Source organism: Schistocerca cancellata, chromosome 2 (genome assembly GCF_023864275.1).
Source record: "Schistocerca cancellata isolate TAMUIC-IGC-003103 chromosome 2, iqSchCanc2.1, whole genome shotgun sequence".
Lineage (NCBI taxonomy): Eukaryota > Metazoa > Arthropoda > Insecta > Orthoptera > Acrididae > Schistocerca > Schistocerca cancellata.
In genome coordinates, this window is record NC_064627.1 from 991,364,897 (window position 1) to 991,384,696 (window position 19,800).

General features: G+C 40.1%; 1 protein-coding gene across 3 annotated transcripts in view; it reads right to left on the reverse strand.

Annotated features, from left to right (window-relative positions):
• LOC126162967 (coiled-coil domain-containing protein 39) overlaps positions 1-19,800 on the reverse strand; it is a 485,180-nt gene that overhangs the window by 202,974 nt on the left and 262,406 nt on the right. For all 3 annotated transcript variants that reach the window (XR_007535141.1, XM_049919812.1, XM_049919811.1), the window contains one exon: positions 3,258-3,473. Coding sequence is in view for 2 of the 3 variants with exons in the window: in XM_049919812.1 (XP_049775769.1) it covers positions 3,258-3,473 (216 nt within the window). In the remaining variant the exon portion in view is untranslated. The remainder of the gene's footprint in view (positions 1-3,257; positions 3,474-19,800) is intronic.

The following is a 19,800-nucleotide window of genomic DNA, read 5'->3' on the forward strand; positions in this document are numbered from 1 at the left end:
TCTTCAACCTCAGTGTCATTCCTCCTTTCTGTATCGCCCGACATACTTCATTTAAAATTTCACAATGTTTCATCCAACTCTCTGTCGCAATTAAAATGTCGTCTACATATACAGTTACTTTCTTACTCAATTCTTTCCCTAAGACTTTATCCAGTGCTCTTATAAAAATTGACACTGATATGTTGAGTCCAAATGGTACCACACAATATTGGTAACATTTACCTCCAAATAAAAACGCTGTATATTTTCTATGTTCAGCAGCTAATGGTACCTGCCAATACCCAGCTGTTAAATCAAGACTACTCAAATACTGTATCCCGTTAAAATTTTGTATTATCTCATCTAAACAATCTGGCTTATCGCATTCTCTTTCAATTATAGTATTCAATTTTCGCGCATCGAGTACTACTCGAATACCTCCATCTTTTTTCTCCACACACATAATTGGGTTATTATAGTTACTATCACTTCTTTAAATGACTCCTAACTTCTCCATTCTCTCTAGTTCCTCAGCGACTGCTGCTCTCTTAGCTAGCGGTATCTTGAACTGTTTCTTATAAAATGGTTCATGTGTTTTCACATGCAACCTACATTCAAAATGTTCTATTCTTCCCAGTTCTTTTGAAAAAAGTTCTCTCATTATTGACTAATATCTGGTATAATTCTCCTTTCTTTTCTTCATTAATAGTCTGAATACTTTCTACTTTCTTCCTCATCTGTTCTCGCTTATTTATTATCTCTCGATCATCCTCTAACCAAAAGTTCTCAGCATTTACTTCATCATAATAGGTTCCATAGGGTAACTCTACTATTTGTAGAGAGCCTAATTGGTCACTTTCACTTATCACTTGTCCTACGAATTTAACTCTTTTCTCTTCATTTGCATTTTTAACTATCATCTGCACTGGATCACATTCTTTAATTATATGGTTGTCGTTCATCCAATCGGCTCCCAAAATTATGTTGACACCGCTTGGTGTCACCTTTTTGCCACTAGATGGCTTGCGCTGGCTGCCTCCAGCTATCGTATTGTAGCATCACAACTTGATAATAGAATTAAGCTTAAGAAAAATTAATTTATCTTCATTCAAACTGTCAATCCATAAAAAGGGTTGAACAATATAAAATGACGCAAAATGTTTGAAATTTTCAGAAAAATTGGTATAAACTATGGGGAAAGAGGGATAATATACAATCTGTATGATAATCAAGATGGAACAGAAGACAAAGAAAGAAGTACTCGGGGTTAAAAAACAGTGTAAGACAGGGATGTTATCTTTCTGCCCTACTGTGCAACCTAGACATAAAGAAGCAATGGCGGAAATAAGAGAAAGATGTGAGATTAACATTCAAGGTGACAAGATACAGATAAAGCTTCATTGATAACATTGCTAGCCTCTGGACTTATGAATAGAGTGAATAGTCTACTAAGCATAGTATATGAACTGAGAGTAAACTACATAAGGACTTAAGTATTGAGGAGTAGTACAAATCTGATTGAGAGAAACTTGATGTCAGAATAGGTGACTACATCACAGACAATGTGATGGAATTCTGTTACCTTGCAAGCAAAATAACAAATGATGGACAAAGGAAGGAGGTCAAAAGAAGCAGAATGGAAAAACGAACGAGAACACTAAGTCTATTATTATCGTAAACATTAATATGAGATGGGAACTGCTGAGGATATGCATGCAGATCACAACACTGTATGTCACACACTGTGGGAAAACTGAAAATGAAGAGAACTAAAGGTTTGTGATGGAGATTACAGAATGTTTCTGAAAATTGAGTGCACGGGGGAAAAAAAAAAAGAAATAGGGAGGTTCTCTGTGGACTCTGAGAAAAGGAGTAAGTAGAAGAAATTAACTAAAAGAAGGAAGGACAAGATGACAGGACACGTGAATATATCAGTGAATAATATCCACAGTACTGCTCGCAAAGACAGATTCGAATACATCTTTAAAAAATAAAAAAGTTCAGGATGTCGAGTGTAAATGTTGCTCTGCAGCAGAGAAGAGAGGGGAAATGACTCAAGACAATTGATCAGGTATTCACTGAAGGTTGAAGGGAAGTGTGTGACAAAGAGTGAAATGGATGACTGCTCTCAGAATCAATGCCTCACTATTTCAGAACTCTACCACCCCTTTTCACAGATCTCTCAAGCACTGTTGAGGCTTGATTTTCACAAACTGTGCGCCAGTTGAGTGCCAAAGCAGCTGCCATAAGAACACAAAACTGTGACATTCTTCCAGGAGCATGAGACAGGGTGATCAGTTTTTCAGTTATATTGTCACTGAGGTCAAAACATGGATGTTGCATACCACACCAGAAACAAAACTACAATCCATACATTGTTGGCATAATGTGTCACTTATGAACACCAAAGTCAAGCAAATAATATCAGTCAAACAAATCACGTGAACTGCCTTCTGTGTTGGTGCATTGGTATGATAAATGCCTTATCAATGTTCATGTCAGTGCTGACGCATAAATGGGAAGACTATTTTACTTTATCATTTGCTGGTCTAACTAAGAAAAGATCATTCCACTCTTGTAATAGCATGCCATCCACACTATTGCCAGATGGAATGACACTGTCACTTAAATTCACACAAATAGACTTTCCCTACTGCATTATCTCCTAAAATTCAGAATAAGCAAATGTCTGATGCGAGGCAAGTGTGCCATGACCAACAAAGTGTTTGTTTCTATGCTCCCAGTCTGACTCTTCAAGATGTTATAAATAACATGAGATCCATGCACCCATCCAGTACATCCTACTGCTGTCCTGACACAGGTTTATTCTACCTTAATGGAGGCGGAACAATCTGAGTAAACAGCTATGCCATACATCAGTTTCACTGCTACTTCCACAAATTCTTTTGTGGGGTTATTGCAACCAATCAGCTGTCTTCCTGAATAAATGAATGCTGCCAAACTGTATTAGAGCCACTTAGTAGCAGAGCATGCTACTTAGTACAACATGATCAACTTCAGTAGCTGCTGCATAACCTGGGCAATCTTGAGTCAGCTTACCTGAATTGTATGCATGAGAATTATCCTTATAAATATCCTTCAACCCCACTAGGCCTACATGACTTCAAATCCTCAATTTATATTTACTATGTTATTACACCATGAGTATTTTTACATTAAATTTATGCATACGCACACATATTTGGAGTTGTTAAAGTGTTTTATTTTCTAAATATAACCAATTATAAAGGCTTACATCAGAATTATATTCTTTTTACCTCAATCATTTCCTCCAGGCTCTTAGCTTGTTCCGTTGCAGTTGTGGTGCGATCAGTTGCCTTTTCCAATCGCTTCTTGAGCTGCGAAGTAACAAGCCTCAGTTCATCAATGCGATTTTGCTTTGATTCCTTTTCAAGGCAAAGCTGAGTATTCCTTGATCTCTGATTATCCAGTTGTGTTCCTGTTGCCGACAGAGTCCTTCGTACGATAAGACACTGAAAATTAAATTCAGCTTTAGTCATAGTGTTATAACGCAACGAAAAAGAGGAAAATGATTTTGAAAAATAAGTTAAAAAGTGCTCATAATTCTTTCCCAGCTCAAGATAACATTGAAATGTAGCAAGTGAGGGTAAGAAAATAGATGTAAATATACAAATACCCAGTTTGCTTTTGTTCTACAATATTGTAGAACAAAAGCAAACTGGTGCTTTTCATTTATTATAATGTTGTTCTACCAAGAACCAACAGAAGATTCTGTTAATATACAAATATCCCACAACTTTATCTTAAAGCTGATTCCAAAGAACAATTTGTTTTAACTGTCCATACTAGTCTATCCTGTGCAAGTCTTTTCATATCCATGTAATTACTGCATCCAACATCCATGTGACCTGCTTGCTGCAGTCAAGCCTTGGTCTAGCTATTCAAATTTTACTCCCACAGTTCTTTACATTACAAAATTAACTATTCCTCGATGCTTCAGAATGTACATCTACATCCACATATACACTCAGGAAGCAACAGTATGGTGCATTGTGGACAGTACCTTGTACCATCAATAAATAATCATTTCCTTTCCTGTTCCATTCATAAATTGAGTGAGAGAAAAGTGACTGTCTATACTCCTCCATAAAAGTCCTTTTTTCTCTTGTCTTTGCAGTCCTTACATAAAATGTAGGTTGATGGCAGTAGAATCATTCTGCAGTCAGCTGTAAATGCTTGTTTTCTAATTTTTCTCAATAGTGTTTTGTGAAATGAACATTGTCTTCCCTCCAGAAATTTCCATTTGAGTTCACAAGGCACCTCAGTAACACCTGTGTGTTCATTGACATTTCTGGTAAGAAATCTAGCAGCACATCTCCGAATTGCATTTATGTCTTCCTTTTATCCTATAAATTGATCCCTTCTTTTAATCAAATCATGAGATAAATTTCGTTTCTCACTGTTTAGATTCTGCATCTCTTCATCAGTTACCTCATCTACCTATCCGACATTTAGCATACTTCTGTAGCACCCATTCCAAAAACTTTTGTTCCCTTCTGTTTTTCATCCCTATTTCAACATTTCACTTCCATATGAGGCTGCACTCCAGGTAAATATTTTTAGAAAAGACTTCCCAATATTAGATGTTAACATATTTCCCCTTTTCTGAAACGTTTTTCCTGTGTTGCATCTTTGCATTTTATAGCCACTTTACATCTGTTACCAGCATTTATTTTTCTACCCAGATAAAAATGTTTTCTACTACTTCACAGTGTTGTATTTCCTAACCTGATTCCCTCAGTATCACCATACTTGATTTGACTACATTACACTTGGTTTACTTTTGTAGGATGTCATCATCAGCAGGAACAAAACTGGTGGTACGGATTGGAGTGTAAAGTGTTAGATCTCTTAATCAGTCAGGTAGGTCAGAATTTTTAAAAAGCGAAATGAACAGGTTGAAGTTAGATATAGTGGGAATTAGTGAAGTTTGGATGCAGGAGGAACAGGACTTCTGGTAAGCTGAATACATGGTTACAAATACAAAATCAAATAGGGGTAATTCAGGAACAGGTTCAATAATGAATAAGAAAATAGGAATCTGGATAAGCTACCATGAACAGCTTTGTGAACATATTACTGTAGCCATGATAAACAAGAAGCCCATGCCTACCACAGTAGTACAAGTTTATATGCCAGCTAGCTCTGCCAATGATGAAGAGATTGAAGAAATATATGATGAGACAAAAGAAATTATTCAGATACTTAAAGGAGACAAAAATTTAAATGTGATGCAGGACTGGAATTTGATAGTAGAAAACAGAAGGGAAGGAAAAATAGTAGGTGTATATGAAGAGAGGGAAGGAAATGAAAGAGGAAAGCCACCTGGTAGAATTTTGCACAGAGCATAATTTAATCATTGCTAACATTTGGTTTAAGAATCATAAAAGAAGACTGTATACTTGGAAAAGACCTGGAGACACCAGAAGGTTTCAGATTGATTATATATCGGGAAGACAGAGATTTAGGAAAAAAGTGGAAACTTAGGAGATGGGACCTGGATAAGCTGAAAAAACCAGAGGTTGCATTAGGCAACCGCTGACTAGAACAGGAGAAAGGAGTACAGCAGAAGATGAATGGGTAGTTTTAGGAGATGAAATAGCTAAGGCAGCAGAGGATCAAATAGGTAAAAAAACAAGGCCTAGTAGAAATCCTTGGGTAACACAAGAATATAACTGATGAAAGGAGAAAATATAAAAATGCAGCAAATGAAGCAAGTGAAAGGGAATACAAATATTTTAAAAATGAGACTGACAGGAAGAGCAGAATGGCTAGAGGACAAGTGTAAGGCTTTAGAAACATATTTCAGTGGGGGAAAAATAGATACTGTCTACAGGAAAATTAAAGATACCTTCAGGGAAATGAGAATCAGCTACTTGAATATCAAGAGTTCACATGGAAAACCAGTCCGAAGCAAAGAAGGGAAAGCTAAAAGGTGGAAGGAGTATACAGAGGGTCTATACGAGTGAGACAAACTTGAATGCAATATAACAGAAAGGGAAGTAGATGTAGATGAAATGGGGATATGATCATGCAAGAAAGAATTTGACAGAGCTCTGAAAGATCTAAGTTGAAACAATGCCCCAGGAGTAGACGATATTTCATCAGAACTGCTGACAGCCTTGGGAGAGCCAGCAATGACAAAACTCTTCCATCTGGTGGGCAAGATGTATGAAATAGGTGAATTACCATCAGACTTCAAAAACAATTTTTTAACAAAGAAATTTGCCAAACAGCCATGCAAATTGATAAGTATTATTATTTTCACCATGAGTTTTGGCAATTCAAGAAGAATGTTATAATTCCAATTCCAAAGAAAGCACTAACTTCCAAGTGTGAAAATTACTGAACTATCAGTTTAATAAGTCATATTTGCAAAATACTAATAAGAATTCTTTACAGAAGAATAAACTGGTAGGATCTGATACTGGAAAAGATCTGTTTGGATTCCAGAGAAATGTAGGAACACATGAGGCAACACTGACTCTACGACTTATCTTAAAATATAGATTAAGGAAAGGCAAGCCATTGTTTACAGCATTTGTTGACTTAGAGAAAACTTCTGACAATGTTGCTGGAGTACTTTCTTTGAAATTCTGAAGGTAGCAGTGGTAAAACACAGGGAGTGAAAGGCTATTTACAACTTGTACAAAAATCAGACAGCAGTTACAAGGGTCAAGTGGTATGAAATGGAAGCAGCAGTTGAGAAGGGAGTGAGACGGGAGGTTTAGCCTATCCCCATGTTATTCAATCTGTACACTGAATAAGCAGTAAAGGAAATCAAAGAAAAATCTGGAGTAGGAATCGAAGTTCAGGAAAAAGAAATAAAAAGTTTGAGGTTTGCCAATTCTGTTGCAATTCTGTCAGACACATCAAAGAACCTGGAAGAGCAGCTGAATTGAATGAACAGTGTCTTGAAAGGAGGATATAAGATGAACATCAACAAAAGCAAAATGAGGATAATGGAATGTAGTCAAATTAAATCAGGTGATGCTGAAGGAATTAGATTAGCAAATATGACATTAAAGTAGTAAATGAGATTTGCTATTTGGGGAGCAAAATAACTGACAATGGTCGAAGTAGAGAGGATACAAAATGTTGACTGGCTATGGCAAGGAAAATATTTCTGAGGAAGAGAAATTTGTTAACATTGAGAATAGATTTAAGTGTCAGGAAGTCTTTTCTGAAAGTATTTGTACGGAATGTAGCCATGTCTGGAAGTGAAGCACGGACAATAAACAGGGTAGACAAGAAGAGAATAGAAGCTTTTAAAATGTGGTGCTACAGAAGAATGTTGAAGATTAGATGGGTGGATCAGGTAATTAATGAGGTGGTACTGAATAGACCTGGAGAGAAGAGGAATTTGTGGCACAGCTTGACTAGGAGAAGGGATCAGTTGGTAGGACACATTCTGAGGCATCAAGGGATCACCAATTTAGTATTGGAGGGAAGAGTGGAGGGTAAAAATCGTAGAGGGAGACCAAGAGATGAATACACTAAGCAAATTCAGAAGCGTGTAGGTTGCAGTAGTTATTCGGAGATTAGAAGGCTCATACTGGATAGAGTAGCATGGAGAGCTGCATCAAACTATACTTCGGACTGAAGTCCACAACAACAACTTTTGTACATGTTCGTTTTATCTTTTTTTTTTTCAGGACACCATCCATTCTGTTCAACTGTCCTTCCAAGTCCTTTACCTTTGCTGACGTAGTTACAATGTCATTGCTAAATCCAAAAATTTCTATTTCTTCTCTCTGAACTTTAATCCCCTTTCCTATTTGGTTAATGTACACAGGGCCAGTTCGAAAACATTTTTCCACACAAACAAATTATCAATTGGTGCCCTTCTCCCTTCCTCCTTCCCTTATACACTTTCACCTGGGTCAGTTTTCACTACTGACTGCATACACAAATCTTGAAATAGGCCACCTCTCTCAGCTTGGCACCCCAAGTGGCATTTACTAATTGTGATTCTCCCAACATAGAAATTTTCCTGTTGTGGTGCCTCTTGTGCCCCTCTCAGCTTGGCACAACCAGCTGTGGCTTGTGTCATTTGAGCTTTAAACTAGCCCTGTATGTACATATGGAATCACATCAGAGATTGGTTACATACAACTTGTCTCACCCTTTCTCAACTTACTGCTTCCTATCACGTCCTTCGGCTCTTTTTAACTGCAATTTTGTTTCAGTACAGGTTTTAGATAACCTTTCACGGCCTGTCTTATATTTCTGCTACCTTAAGGATTGTATTTCAGTAACGAGTGTATTCCAGTCAACATTATCAAAAGGTTTCTCTAAATCTACCTTCTGATCTAATTCATGGGCTAAATATTGCATAATGTGTTCACACATTTCTTCAAGTTCTCCTCTACCAGTTTTTCCATTCTTCTTTAAATAATTCATGTTAGTATTTTGCAGCCATAACAATGGTTTGCCAATATTCACACCTGTCAATACGTGCCTTCTTCAGAATTGGGATTATTAAATTTTTGTTTGTGTTTAAGGGAATTTTGGTTACCTCATATAAAGTGGCGGTCAAAATAATAGAGCCACCTGGCAAAGGTTTGGAATAAAGTGCACATTTATTACTAGACATGTTTGAACTATGATGGAAACCATTACAACCGAGTCACATTGTACTATAGTCAGTTATATCGATAACACAACACAAAATAATCAGTAATAATCAATAATATTCAAAAGAATACCAGACCACAGGGTCAAAAAAATAGAGCCAATTGAAACAAATATATTGTACTTGATCTCAGTCTTATGAAACGTACAGGAACAGTCTTTTTTGCATAGGACTGCATTAGTACTTCGTGGGGTAACCCTTATTTTTGAGGATTGCCCTGCACCTCTTACCCATAGAGTCTACTAAACGCCTGCATTCATCACTACTGATCGCATACCAGGCTCTCTGGATTTCTTCCCACAGTTTTTCTGAAGATGTAGCTTTTGAGCGGTCGATTCTCTTGTCTAAGATCTCCCATAAGTTCTCAATGGGTGATGCGTCAGGGGACTGAGGTGGCCACTCTAATACTTCGATATTGTGCTCTTGAACAAACTGCCTTATGATCCTTGCAGTATGCTTTGGATCATTATCGTGCTGAAATTTCCATTTCAGCGGCATTTCCTTTTCAGCATAAGGCAGCATCACATTTGCCAAGATGTCTTTGTACATTTCTGCGTTCATTATGCCGTTGATACGGTGTATTGGACCAATGCCGTACCACGAAAAACATCCCCATACCATAACACTTCCGCCACCGTATTTCACAGTTTTTAAAGTGTACTTGGGATTAAATTCCTGGTTTGGTGGGCGGCGCACATAGACTTTTCCGTCTGAGGCAAACCTATTAAACTTGGATTCATCGGACCAAAGGATGTTCCTCCACCAAGTATTAGGTTTTTGTTCATTTCTCCGGGCAAAGGCTAACCTTTTCCGAACATTAGCTTGTGAAACATGTGGCTTCTTTCTTGCAATGCACCCATTCAATTTTGCAGATCTCAGTCGTCTTTGAATCATTGAGGTTGATGGTTGAACATCATGTTCGTCGCTAAACAAAATGGCTTTCAGTCGTGGTGTTGACAAAAATGGGTCTTTCTTCACTTCCCTAGTGATGAGTCTGTCTACGCGAGGAGCAGTTACACGAGGTCGCCCCCTGTTCTCCACCTGCGGCTTTGTTTGTTTTGACCGTCTCATGGCGTTCTGGACTCGTTTTCGCGAAATGTGCAAGACATTGGCTATTTTATTCATGGACATCCCACTTTTGAACATCCGGAACATTACTATACGCTCATCTTCACTGGTATGCTTTGCTCTGCCCATCTAGACGAATGTAAACAAAACCACACGTCAATTTACATACAAAACAACTGCATAAAAATCAATTTAAAGGCACATGTGTAAAGCGGCTCTATTATTTTGACCCATAAGATTCTTACCTTTATGCCTCTTGTCACACGTGTAGCTCAAACGCTTCCTTTCGGACGACTAAAGATAGCAGCAATGTCTTCCCTGATGTTGTCTACAAGGGACTGACAACACGGCACTCGTGGCGATTTCGCGTACTAATAGATATCCTAGTTCTTAATCTCGTCAATAGAGGTGGCTCTATTATTTCGACTGCCATTGTATGTTGTATACCAGGTGCAATATTTTTTCAGGGTTGATTATGCCATAGATCTTATTAACTATGAGGGAATATTGTCTACTACAGGTCCTGTGTTTTGGCTCAGGTCTTTCAGTGCACTGTCAAGTTGTTCTTGCAATATCACATCTCCCATCTCATCTTTATCTGCCTCCTCTTCCCTGTCCAAAACATTATCTTCAAATTTATTTCATTCATTATAACTCTTTGTATAGTCCTTTGACATTTCAGTCTTCCCTGTTTTGCTTAATACTGTCTTGCCACCTGGTCTCTTGATATTCATACAGCTCTTTTTCTTTTCTCCAACTTCCCTATAAGTGGTGTCTATCACTCCCATCGGTGTGCATATTTTTACAGCTTTGCCATTCTTGCTTTGCTATTTTGTATTTCCTGTCATTCTCATTTTACAAATATCTGTAGCCCCTGTTGCCTACTTCACTTGCTGCTTTTTTATATTTTTTCCTTTCATCAATTAAATTTAACCTCTCCTGTGTTTTCCAAGGATTTCTACTGAACCTTGTCTTTTTGTCTAGTTGTTCTTCTACTGCCTTCTCTATTTCATCTATCAAAGCTATCCATTAGACTCCTATTATATCCCTTTCTCCTGTTTCATTCAGTAGTTGCCAAATGCAACCTTTGGAAAACTCTTGGTAACCGCTTGTTCTTTCAACTTATTCAGGACCCATCTCCTTAATTTGAAGATGTGCAGAAAAATGGGCTAACCTTCAAACCTTAAAAAAAAAAAAAAATAAATACATAAATAAATAAAACTCTTCATTACCACCAACACAGGAAGAAATCAAATGTCACATTAAAAACTTAAAAAATAATAGAACATCTGGCGAAGATGGCATTGTTGCAGAGCTATTAAAAAACCTAGGACCAAAGACATTGCAAGAGCTCACAAAAATAATAACAAAAATATGGGAAACAGAAAAATTACCAGAGGATTGGAAATGTGCCCTTATTCACCCGTTACATAAAAAAGGAGACAGAACAAATGTCAATAACTACAGGGGAATCTCACTTTTACAAGTCACCTACAAAATTCTCTCAACATGCCTGCTGAAAAGAACACAAGAGCAGCTGGAACGCCAAATTGGTGATTATCAAGCAGGCTTCCGCCCCGGTCGCTCATGCATAGAACAAATATTTAATTTAAAGACAATATTAAAACACAAAGCAATTAGAAATGCCCCCATAATTTGTACATTTGTAGATTTTAAGAAAGCCTATGACTCAATTGACCGGCAATCTTTGTTTAACATTTTAGAGGAACTTGGACTTGACTCCAAAACACTAAGGCTTATCAAAGAATCACTGACAGACACTGTATCTAAAGTTAAATTCAGGGGAGAAATCTCTGAACCTTTTCTCATAAAAACTGGAGTACGTCAAGGTGACGGGCTATCTCCACTTCTGTTTAATATAGTCCTGGATAAAGTCATTAAGGAATGGGAAAAAGAATTAAAAAATCAATCCTACTGGAAACCAATCCATCTTGGTAGAACCAAAGACAACGTGGAGGTATCTTGTTTAGCATTCGCGGACGACTTGGCCATACTTGCAGATGATGAAGAAATCGCCACCAAACAAATAGAGATCCTTAAGGAATGCGCGGATAAAGTAGGTTTACAAATTTCGTTTCAAAAGACAGAATTTTTCTGTACGAAATTCCATATACACAGTTTGAACACAAAATATGGAAAAATAAATAGAGTAAAACATTTTAAATACCTAGGTGAAATTTTGGAGCCAACCGGAGGAGAGAAAGTTGCACAGAAGATCAGACAACAGAAAATGAAGAGAGCATATGGTATGACACATGAAATATACAATAAAAAATGCATCTCCTCGAACACAAAAAAATCAGACACTACTGCGCAGTAATTAAGCCAGCAGCACTATATGCTAGTGAAACGCTCACACTCCACACAAAATGTGACTTAGAAAAAATACTAAAAGAAGAACGCAAAATTATGAGAAAGATTTTAGGTCCAAAATTAACAGAAGAAGGATACCGGATACAATCAAGAAGAACCACAGAAACTATATCAAACCTGGCAGCAGACATAAGAAGGCGAAGATTAAAATTTTATGGACATGTCACTAGACTTCCCCCCACACGACTCACCAACAGAATTCTCACTTACATAGAAAAAGTCAAATCAACAACACCATGGATTAGCCAAGTAAAATTAGATTTACAAAAAGCAAAAATTGAACTTAAAGATGTCAAAGATAGAAAAACTTTTAGAAATAAGGTGGAAAAGTGGATTGTATTGTCGGAGAAGGAAGCACTAAAGAGACCAGGAACAAAATGGACAGAAGAAAGAAAAAGAAAACATGGAGAACGAATGAAAGAAGTATGGAAGAAACGACGTCAGAAAGCTTTGCGTGATCCTTCTGGGTCCATTCGCGATAAGTAAGTAATAAAACTCTGACAGCAGCCTGTTACAAAAGACAGAAATTTTGGCTAAGATAGGAATATTTCCCGAGAAGATGTTTCTTTACATACAGTTAAAAAATAAGTGCAGTTGAGTTTATCACATGTAATGAGAACACAATAAATGAGTTGTGTAATATAATAAAACAACTGCCCTATGCATGCATGGGACTTTATTACACAAGAAATTAACCAGGCTGTGTCACCAGTCTAGCCATCAAATGACTAGCATGTCAATGACACTTTTCTGGCATTAAACAGATCTAAATAAATTATTATACACTGTGAGAGAACAGAACTTTTTCAGAATTAAGTTCAGGATTTTTCCCTTAAGAATCAGAAGTGCAAAGTTCTCTGTGCTCTTGTCCTCTGTAAATGAGTAAATGTTATAATGTAATCAAGTCAAGAACAAAATAAAAAATTTACCGATATCTACAGCTGGACATAAATAACATTGTATATACATACATTCATAAAAAAATCAATTGTTTAATATTTAAATATTCACTTTATATGTATCTGAATTAATTTTGAAGAATTTTATTAAATTTCATTTTATTAATTGTTTCAAAGATGTGTGGCATCGATAGTTGCCACAAAACTTAATATCTGTGAACTCTAAGTGCTCTGTCGAGCCTCCATCTTAACCTTACTTTAGTCAGTTCTTTGTTATACTTCATTCTGTATGGACGTAGTGTCAAGTTTAAATATATATGAGATACGACATATATGGGTATTAAGTTTTCTATATCACAATTACCAATCCTGTTCCCATAGTGGTGACCCTGCAGTTTGTTCGTGTTTCGAGTCTTCCGCACCAGTGTTTATGCAACAAGTTGTATGCACTACGCAATGACCACGCCAAACAATGCCTTGTTCAAAGATGTGGAAGCACAACTCCGCTCACTGAGTTCCGTCGTTCCTTCACTAACGGCGTATTCATCATTTACGCACAGTGATTCACGATCTCAACCAATGTCATGTGCTATCCTCATTAGTTTTCAACCGTCGACAACTACGCCGTCAGAGCGAACAATGGACTCAGGTTTTGTGTCACCAGATAATGCATATCCGACAAGGAAATGTGAGCTGAACAATATTTCAAATTGTCTCTCTTCAAATCGAGTGTTTCATGAACAAAGTGATCTCCATTCGAACACGTGTTTAGCCACCCACCGGCATGCTACATCAGTTACTGTCGGGCCATGTGAACGTTGCCGTTACTACAAACTGCACTGGATCTGTTCTGCACACGTGGTGTTCCAGCTGTGTCTAATTTACATGCACAATCAGTGTTTCGCATAACACGAACCCCTTACCTCACCTCAGTGGCCCGCCACATGCACTACAGGCATGTTATGCATCAGATAGTTTCCACGCAGGTGGTGTTCTAAACCCCCGCCCCTCACCCCCCCTCCCTCACTTGCGGGGGTCCCTATTTCCAGTTGCTCAACCGTGTGCCACTCCCACAGCTGCTCTCTCTCCCTGTTCCTGAAGCGGGATGTTTCCATCCAGCTCTCATCACTCGTGTGCCGTCCATCCTCCCATTTCTACAGTACCATCTGTGCCTGCCGCGCCATGTTTTCATGACACACAGTCAACTATGCCAGCTGCCACTACTACGGGTTCACTCACCTGGTTTAAATCCGGGCCTATCGTGCTAGCCTCTGACATAACCTCAGTTCAGCCGCTACCCCAGGAGACACCGAAGCCGCTGTCGTCAGCCCCTCCTGGCCGCCTGCCAAAGCTACCACACTTATACGAGGACAACCCAGCACCGTGGTTCGTGCTCGTTTAGCATCTGTTTGAGTTACAACATGTGTCTGATGACAACTCAAAGTTTCTCTGAATCATCACACACCTCCACGACTGCTCGGTTTTGATTTGTGACCTGGTCCTTTCGCCGCGGCCTGCACCAAAACACTAGTTTGCAAACAAGACTATAATGGAAAGAACTGCCTGCTCACCACAAAGTTAATAATCAAGATTCTCTACAAGGAGCACCTGGTGGAACACACACCCTCACAACTCTGGCACTGCCTTCGATTGCTCGTGAATGAGCCTACCATGCCTGATGCCACACTATGGGCTGTGTGGTCTGCCAAACTACCTAGCAATCTACAGATACATCTGTTAACACATTCATTCAAGTACATTGGCTCCCGCCTATGCATCGATGACCAATTGTATTCGCTGCTGCGGCAACATCAGCCAGTTCATTCCACACCGTTCGTTGGCACAGGAACCCCCGTATACCGACCTTCGGCCAGCAGAGGCAGGGCTTGCTCCGCCATCACCTCGTCTACTTCTCCTGGCAGCGTTGACTCACACTCTTCGCTGTCTGAGCACTCCAGGATCACCCACACACCTTATGTACTGCTCTATTTACCAGAGCAAATCAACTAGGACAAGCCGCCCACGGTATCGCAGTCTTCACCACCTCCTGACCCTGCTCAACCTTTCTGCTGGTGCCACAAAGTATTTGGCAACGACGCCAAGAAGTGCAGGTTGCCATGCCAACACCCAAATGTCGACCGCAGGAACTAAGAGGTGCCAAGTCCTGTGGGGAACCTAAAAGGTGTCCTCTTACATTATAGTCCATTCACTCATCCACCCGGCCGAGTGGTCGTCTCTATGTGACTGACATTGCACCAGGTCTAGCTTTTCTGGTCAACACTGGTGCTGACATGTCGATCAAACCTACTTCGGTGGCTCCAGCCGCTTATTCACAGACAAAGTTACTTTTGCGACCTGTCAACGCGTCGACATTAACTACCTCAGGCTCGGTAAAGGTTACGGTGACCCCATCTCCTTCTCTACGTTTTCCGTGGACGTTCTACATTGCTAACATCGATGAACCAATCCTCGGTATGGATTTTTTCTCTCATTATGAACTATTTCCGAACGTCATACAGGGTTCAGTGCTCCTACAAACACTCACATACCACGCACCCACACCTATGTCCAACGCTGTTTCCACCGTAACATACGATATCGTACGCGAGGGCTTCACCCTTGTGGGCAACATTGTGTCTGCATTACCAACCTACTGTCAGAATACGACTCGGCGACACAACTCCGCCAGGACAACGAGAAGCTGAAACAATGCATCGCATCCACTTACAGCGAGCTCATCGCGGCTCATACCTCGCTTCTGCAACTGCAGTCCACGGCACTGCCACCTAAACAAGATTGCTTGGCCGAGCCTAACTCAAACTCTCACCAGGTTAGTCCAAAAACTTGTATTGCGTGTGAAGTTCCAACCCCCCCCCCCCTGTCGCACTCACCTCATCTAGTGCCATGTGTTTCAAACAGTGCTGCTAGTGACAGTCACACGCGTGTTGCAACCGCGCCCACCTCTTGGACAGCTACCGTGCATGTTTATAAACCATTCCCCCTCTCTCATTCACTGGCCACATGACCCAGAGTCCATTGTGGCCCCATATGCGACGCCAGCGCTGCTCTCCCCCGCACCGGTTGTCCAGTGCAGGGTTAACAGCGGACAGTCGCCACCCATTCTCCTTTGTTCGGTGTTGTGTGAGCACCCACCCCCTCCACACAAGCACACGCTGTGCTCCCGTAAGAGACATGTGACTTTCCTGCTACCTTTCCCCACTCACGCTAATGGCTATGCCTCATCGTGCCCTTCTCGTCCGTGGACTCGGCGCCAGGACGTTAACCAATATTATGTGCAGTTCTCAATTTCTTCCATCACTGCTGGAACGACACACCACTGCTGGTCCTCCCAGTAGGCATAACGTCCGATGCCTCAACGCTATCAAGATGCGCGGCCCAGCAGCAAATTAATGAACTTTTGGCAGCAGGTATTCTGCAGCCTTCAGACAGCAACTGGTCTTCACCAATCCACTTCGTCCCCAAACACAAAGAATCTTTTCGAATGTGCGGCGGTTACAGATGCTTAAATGCTCATACTGTCATGGACAATTACCCAGTGTCAAACATCAATGACTTCACTCGTGTTATCTGGCGTCACAATTTTCAGTGTTATTGGCTGTAAAGGCGTCTACCTCCATGGTGCCAGAAGACATTCCTAAGATGGCTATTATCATGCTGCTCGGTTTATTCCAATACCACTTCATTCCATTTGGCCGAAAGAACGCAGCACAAACTTGGCAACGTTTCATTGACTCTATGTTGCAACAGTTCGAGTTTTGCTTTGCTTATCTGGACGACATTCTCGTTTTCAGCAGCTCAGCAGATGAACATGAAAATCATCTGTCTACGGTCCTCCAGACCTTGAACTCCAACAGTGTCGAGGTCAACAAAGACAAGTTTCAGTTGCGCCAGGCATCAGTCTCTTTCCTAAGTTACACCGTCTCCACTGATGGAATACGGCCTCCTAAATCTCGTATGCAGGCTATCACGTATCTGCTGCCCCCGGGTAATTGCAAAGAGCTACTCGTCGCCATCTGCCTTCCGCCGCCGCTGTTCAGGCACCCCTGACGGATGCACTACCAGGCAAACAAACTTCCGGTATCAAACCTGTCTCTTGGACTGTTCCGATGTTGGAGGCCTTCAAGGCTCTGAAGACTTCGTTAGCTCACGCGGTGACACTCGCCCAAGCCGACCCCTCGGCCAAGTTATTCATCACTACAGATGCCAGCGATATCGTGGTGGGGGCAGTGTTGCAGCACTGCAAGGGCGACGCCGTTTCTCCCCTTCATTTCTTCTCCAAGAAACTATCTACTGCTCAGAGAAAATATTCTGCATTCGATAGAGAGCTGCTTGCTGTTTACGAGGCAATCTAACATTTCCACCCTGATGACGAGGGATGTTCGTTTTTCGTCCTAACTGATCACAAACCATTGGCAGAAGCGTTCTGCAACCCACCTGAGGACCCACCCCCTCGACGTTACCATCACTTTTGACCTGGTTTCTCAATTTACAATGGACGTCTGTTCCATCAAAGGTGCAGATAACGTTGCTGTGGATTTCTTCTCGCAGATCAGTGCTGTTTGCCGCATCGGTGATCTTTCCGATCTGGCCTCCCTCCAAGCTTCCGACGAAGATTCTCCGGCTCTCCTACGAAACCCACAAGTATCACTTGTTTTCACAAAGGCTAAATTTCCTCGTGTTTCTGACAAGGTGTAGTGTGATTCTTCGACCAGCACCCTACGTCCTTTGCTCCCACCCGGGCTGCGCCGACAGGATTTCGACGCCCAGCATAACCTAGCCCACCAGGGCATTCGAGCCACCACACATCTCATATCACAACATTTTTTTTGCAAGAATATCAAACGGTACTGTCAAAGCTGGACATGCAGCTGTGTCGCTTGCCAGTGCAACAAGATCAGCTGCCACACCTCCCCATCTCTGGGCAAGTTCGACATTCCTGCAGGACGATTCCGTCACATACATATTGATCTGATCATGCCCCTTCCTCCTTCGGAGGGCCATAGTGTTGCGGGACTTTGAATTTCGCCGCGCTACACTCGTTCCCTCAGATAAAAAATATCACGTCGCAGCGGTATGAGCGCTCGACGGCAGAAACTACTAAAATTGTAACTTTTTTTTTTGTTTTCTATTCGTTTTTTTTTGTCTCTTGATAGCCAGGGCTTAAGGCAGACGTGATCTGATGAAGACGTTAAAAAAACTTATTAGCTTGTCTTGATCTGATTTTAATGTGTAGGCATGTTGTGGAAGTTGTTAAGAAATTCGGAGGATGGAAGTAGCAAAGTAAATTAAATTGCATACAGTATCAAGATGATTTTAATTGTTATAAATTAGTGATTCCTAGACTATTGCAAGATTTCGGACCAGACTTTTCACGCAGAAATGAAGTAGATTTTTGAAGACCTGGACGCCGCCCGAAAGAAGACAAGTTAACCTGGTAAAGGATGATCTCTCATCTACGCCACTTCCCCCTGTCAGTTACATTCTGTTATTCTCTGTTTCTTTTCAGTAAGTTTTGTAGTGGAAATTGGTTTAACTTTTGCTCGAAAACGCCACAAGGACCACCCCAACTATAGCGTTTCTGTAATACGAAGTCCGATTTGCATTTCATTCTTTCCTTTTTTCGCGGTCATTTACGATTTTCAAACCCCCTTTTTATTCACCATTTCTTCCCATATTTTCAACCTTTTTTCTTTTTCTTTTATTCTCTCTTTTATTTTTTTATTAACCACTACAACTGGCGACCGTGACAGGACGCAATTGTCGGATGTGTCGTTTTTGAGCAAATTTGAAACTTTAATTTGTATTTTTTCCCAACAGAGAATAACCAAAAATCCCGAAGTTTAAAGGGTAACGAAAACACCAACTTTATTGTACCTAAGCAAATGATCATACAACAATATTGTAAAGAATTTTTGCAACTAATTCAATCTGTTTTCTTTTCATGGAATATATTGATGCAAAACTGTTATTTTGAGACCTTTTGGTGATTATCCGATGGAGATGTATTAAGAAAATCCATATTTTGACGAATACGATTTACGCAGAAGTGTTTGACCAGCCGCTGCAGGACAGAAAATTTAATGGTGAGTCACACAATTATGTTTCATGCAAACATTCAATAGCCAACTGCAGAATCCATTTTTCCCTTTCCACGCATCCTGTAGTTTTCTTCTAGATTTTTCCAAAATTATCTATCTCTATTGTAGTTTGTGGTAATTATAGTACTGTTGTAGCATATGGAGATCGTGAATTTGACCGCCAAACAGTCATTTGTTACGAAAAATTTTGTCCGCCCTGCTGCATCTTTCTCAATCATTGTTTGCAATAGAGCAATCATTTACATTGACAAGAAAATATTTCAACCTAAATTTGAGTCAAATCTTTATTAATCAGACTTATGTTATTCCCTTTTTGACTTACTATTATACATCCTATTACAATGGAACACAGTAAGGTAGAGATAGTTTCGGCAGATGAGTTAAGTGAAGTAGATTCATCTTTCAACCAACAAGAAAGTCCGCGTTTCCCTCCATGGACGAGTTCCCAGATCAATGCAATGATTTTGCCTCAAACTCGCAACATTTGTGATAATACACAGATGGCGACTTTAAATGACGAAATGTGGAATGGACGCGAGACTAGACCGTCAGCGCCATTGTTAACATCAATGTCAGAACCGAATATGAGACAAATTCAGCAGTGTGACATAAATAGGACACCGGAAACTGACAAACTGGACCGACTATTAGAGTTATTTGCAGA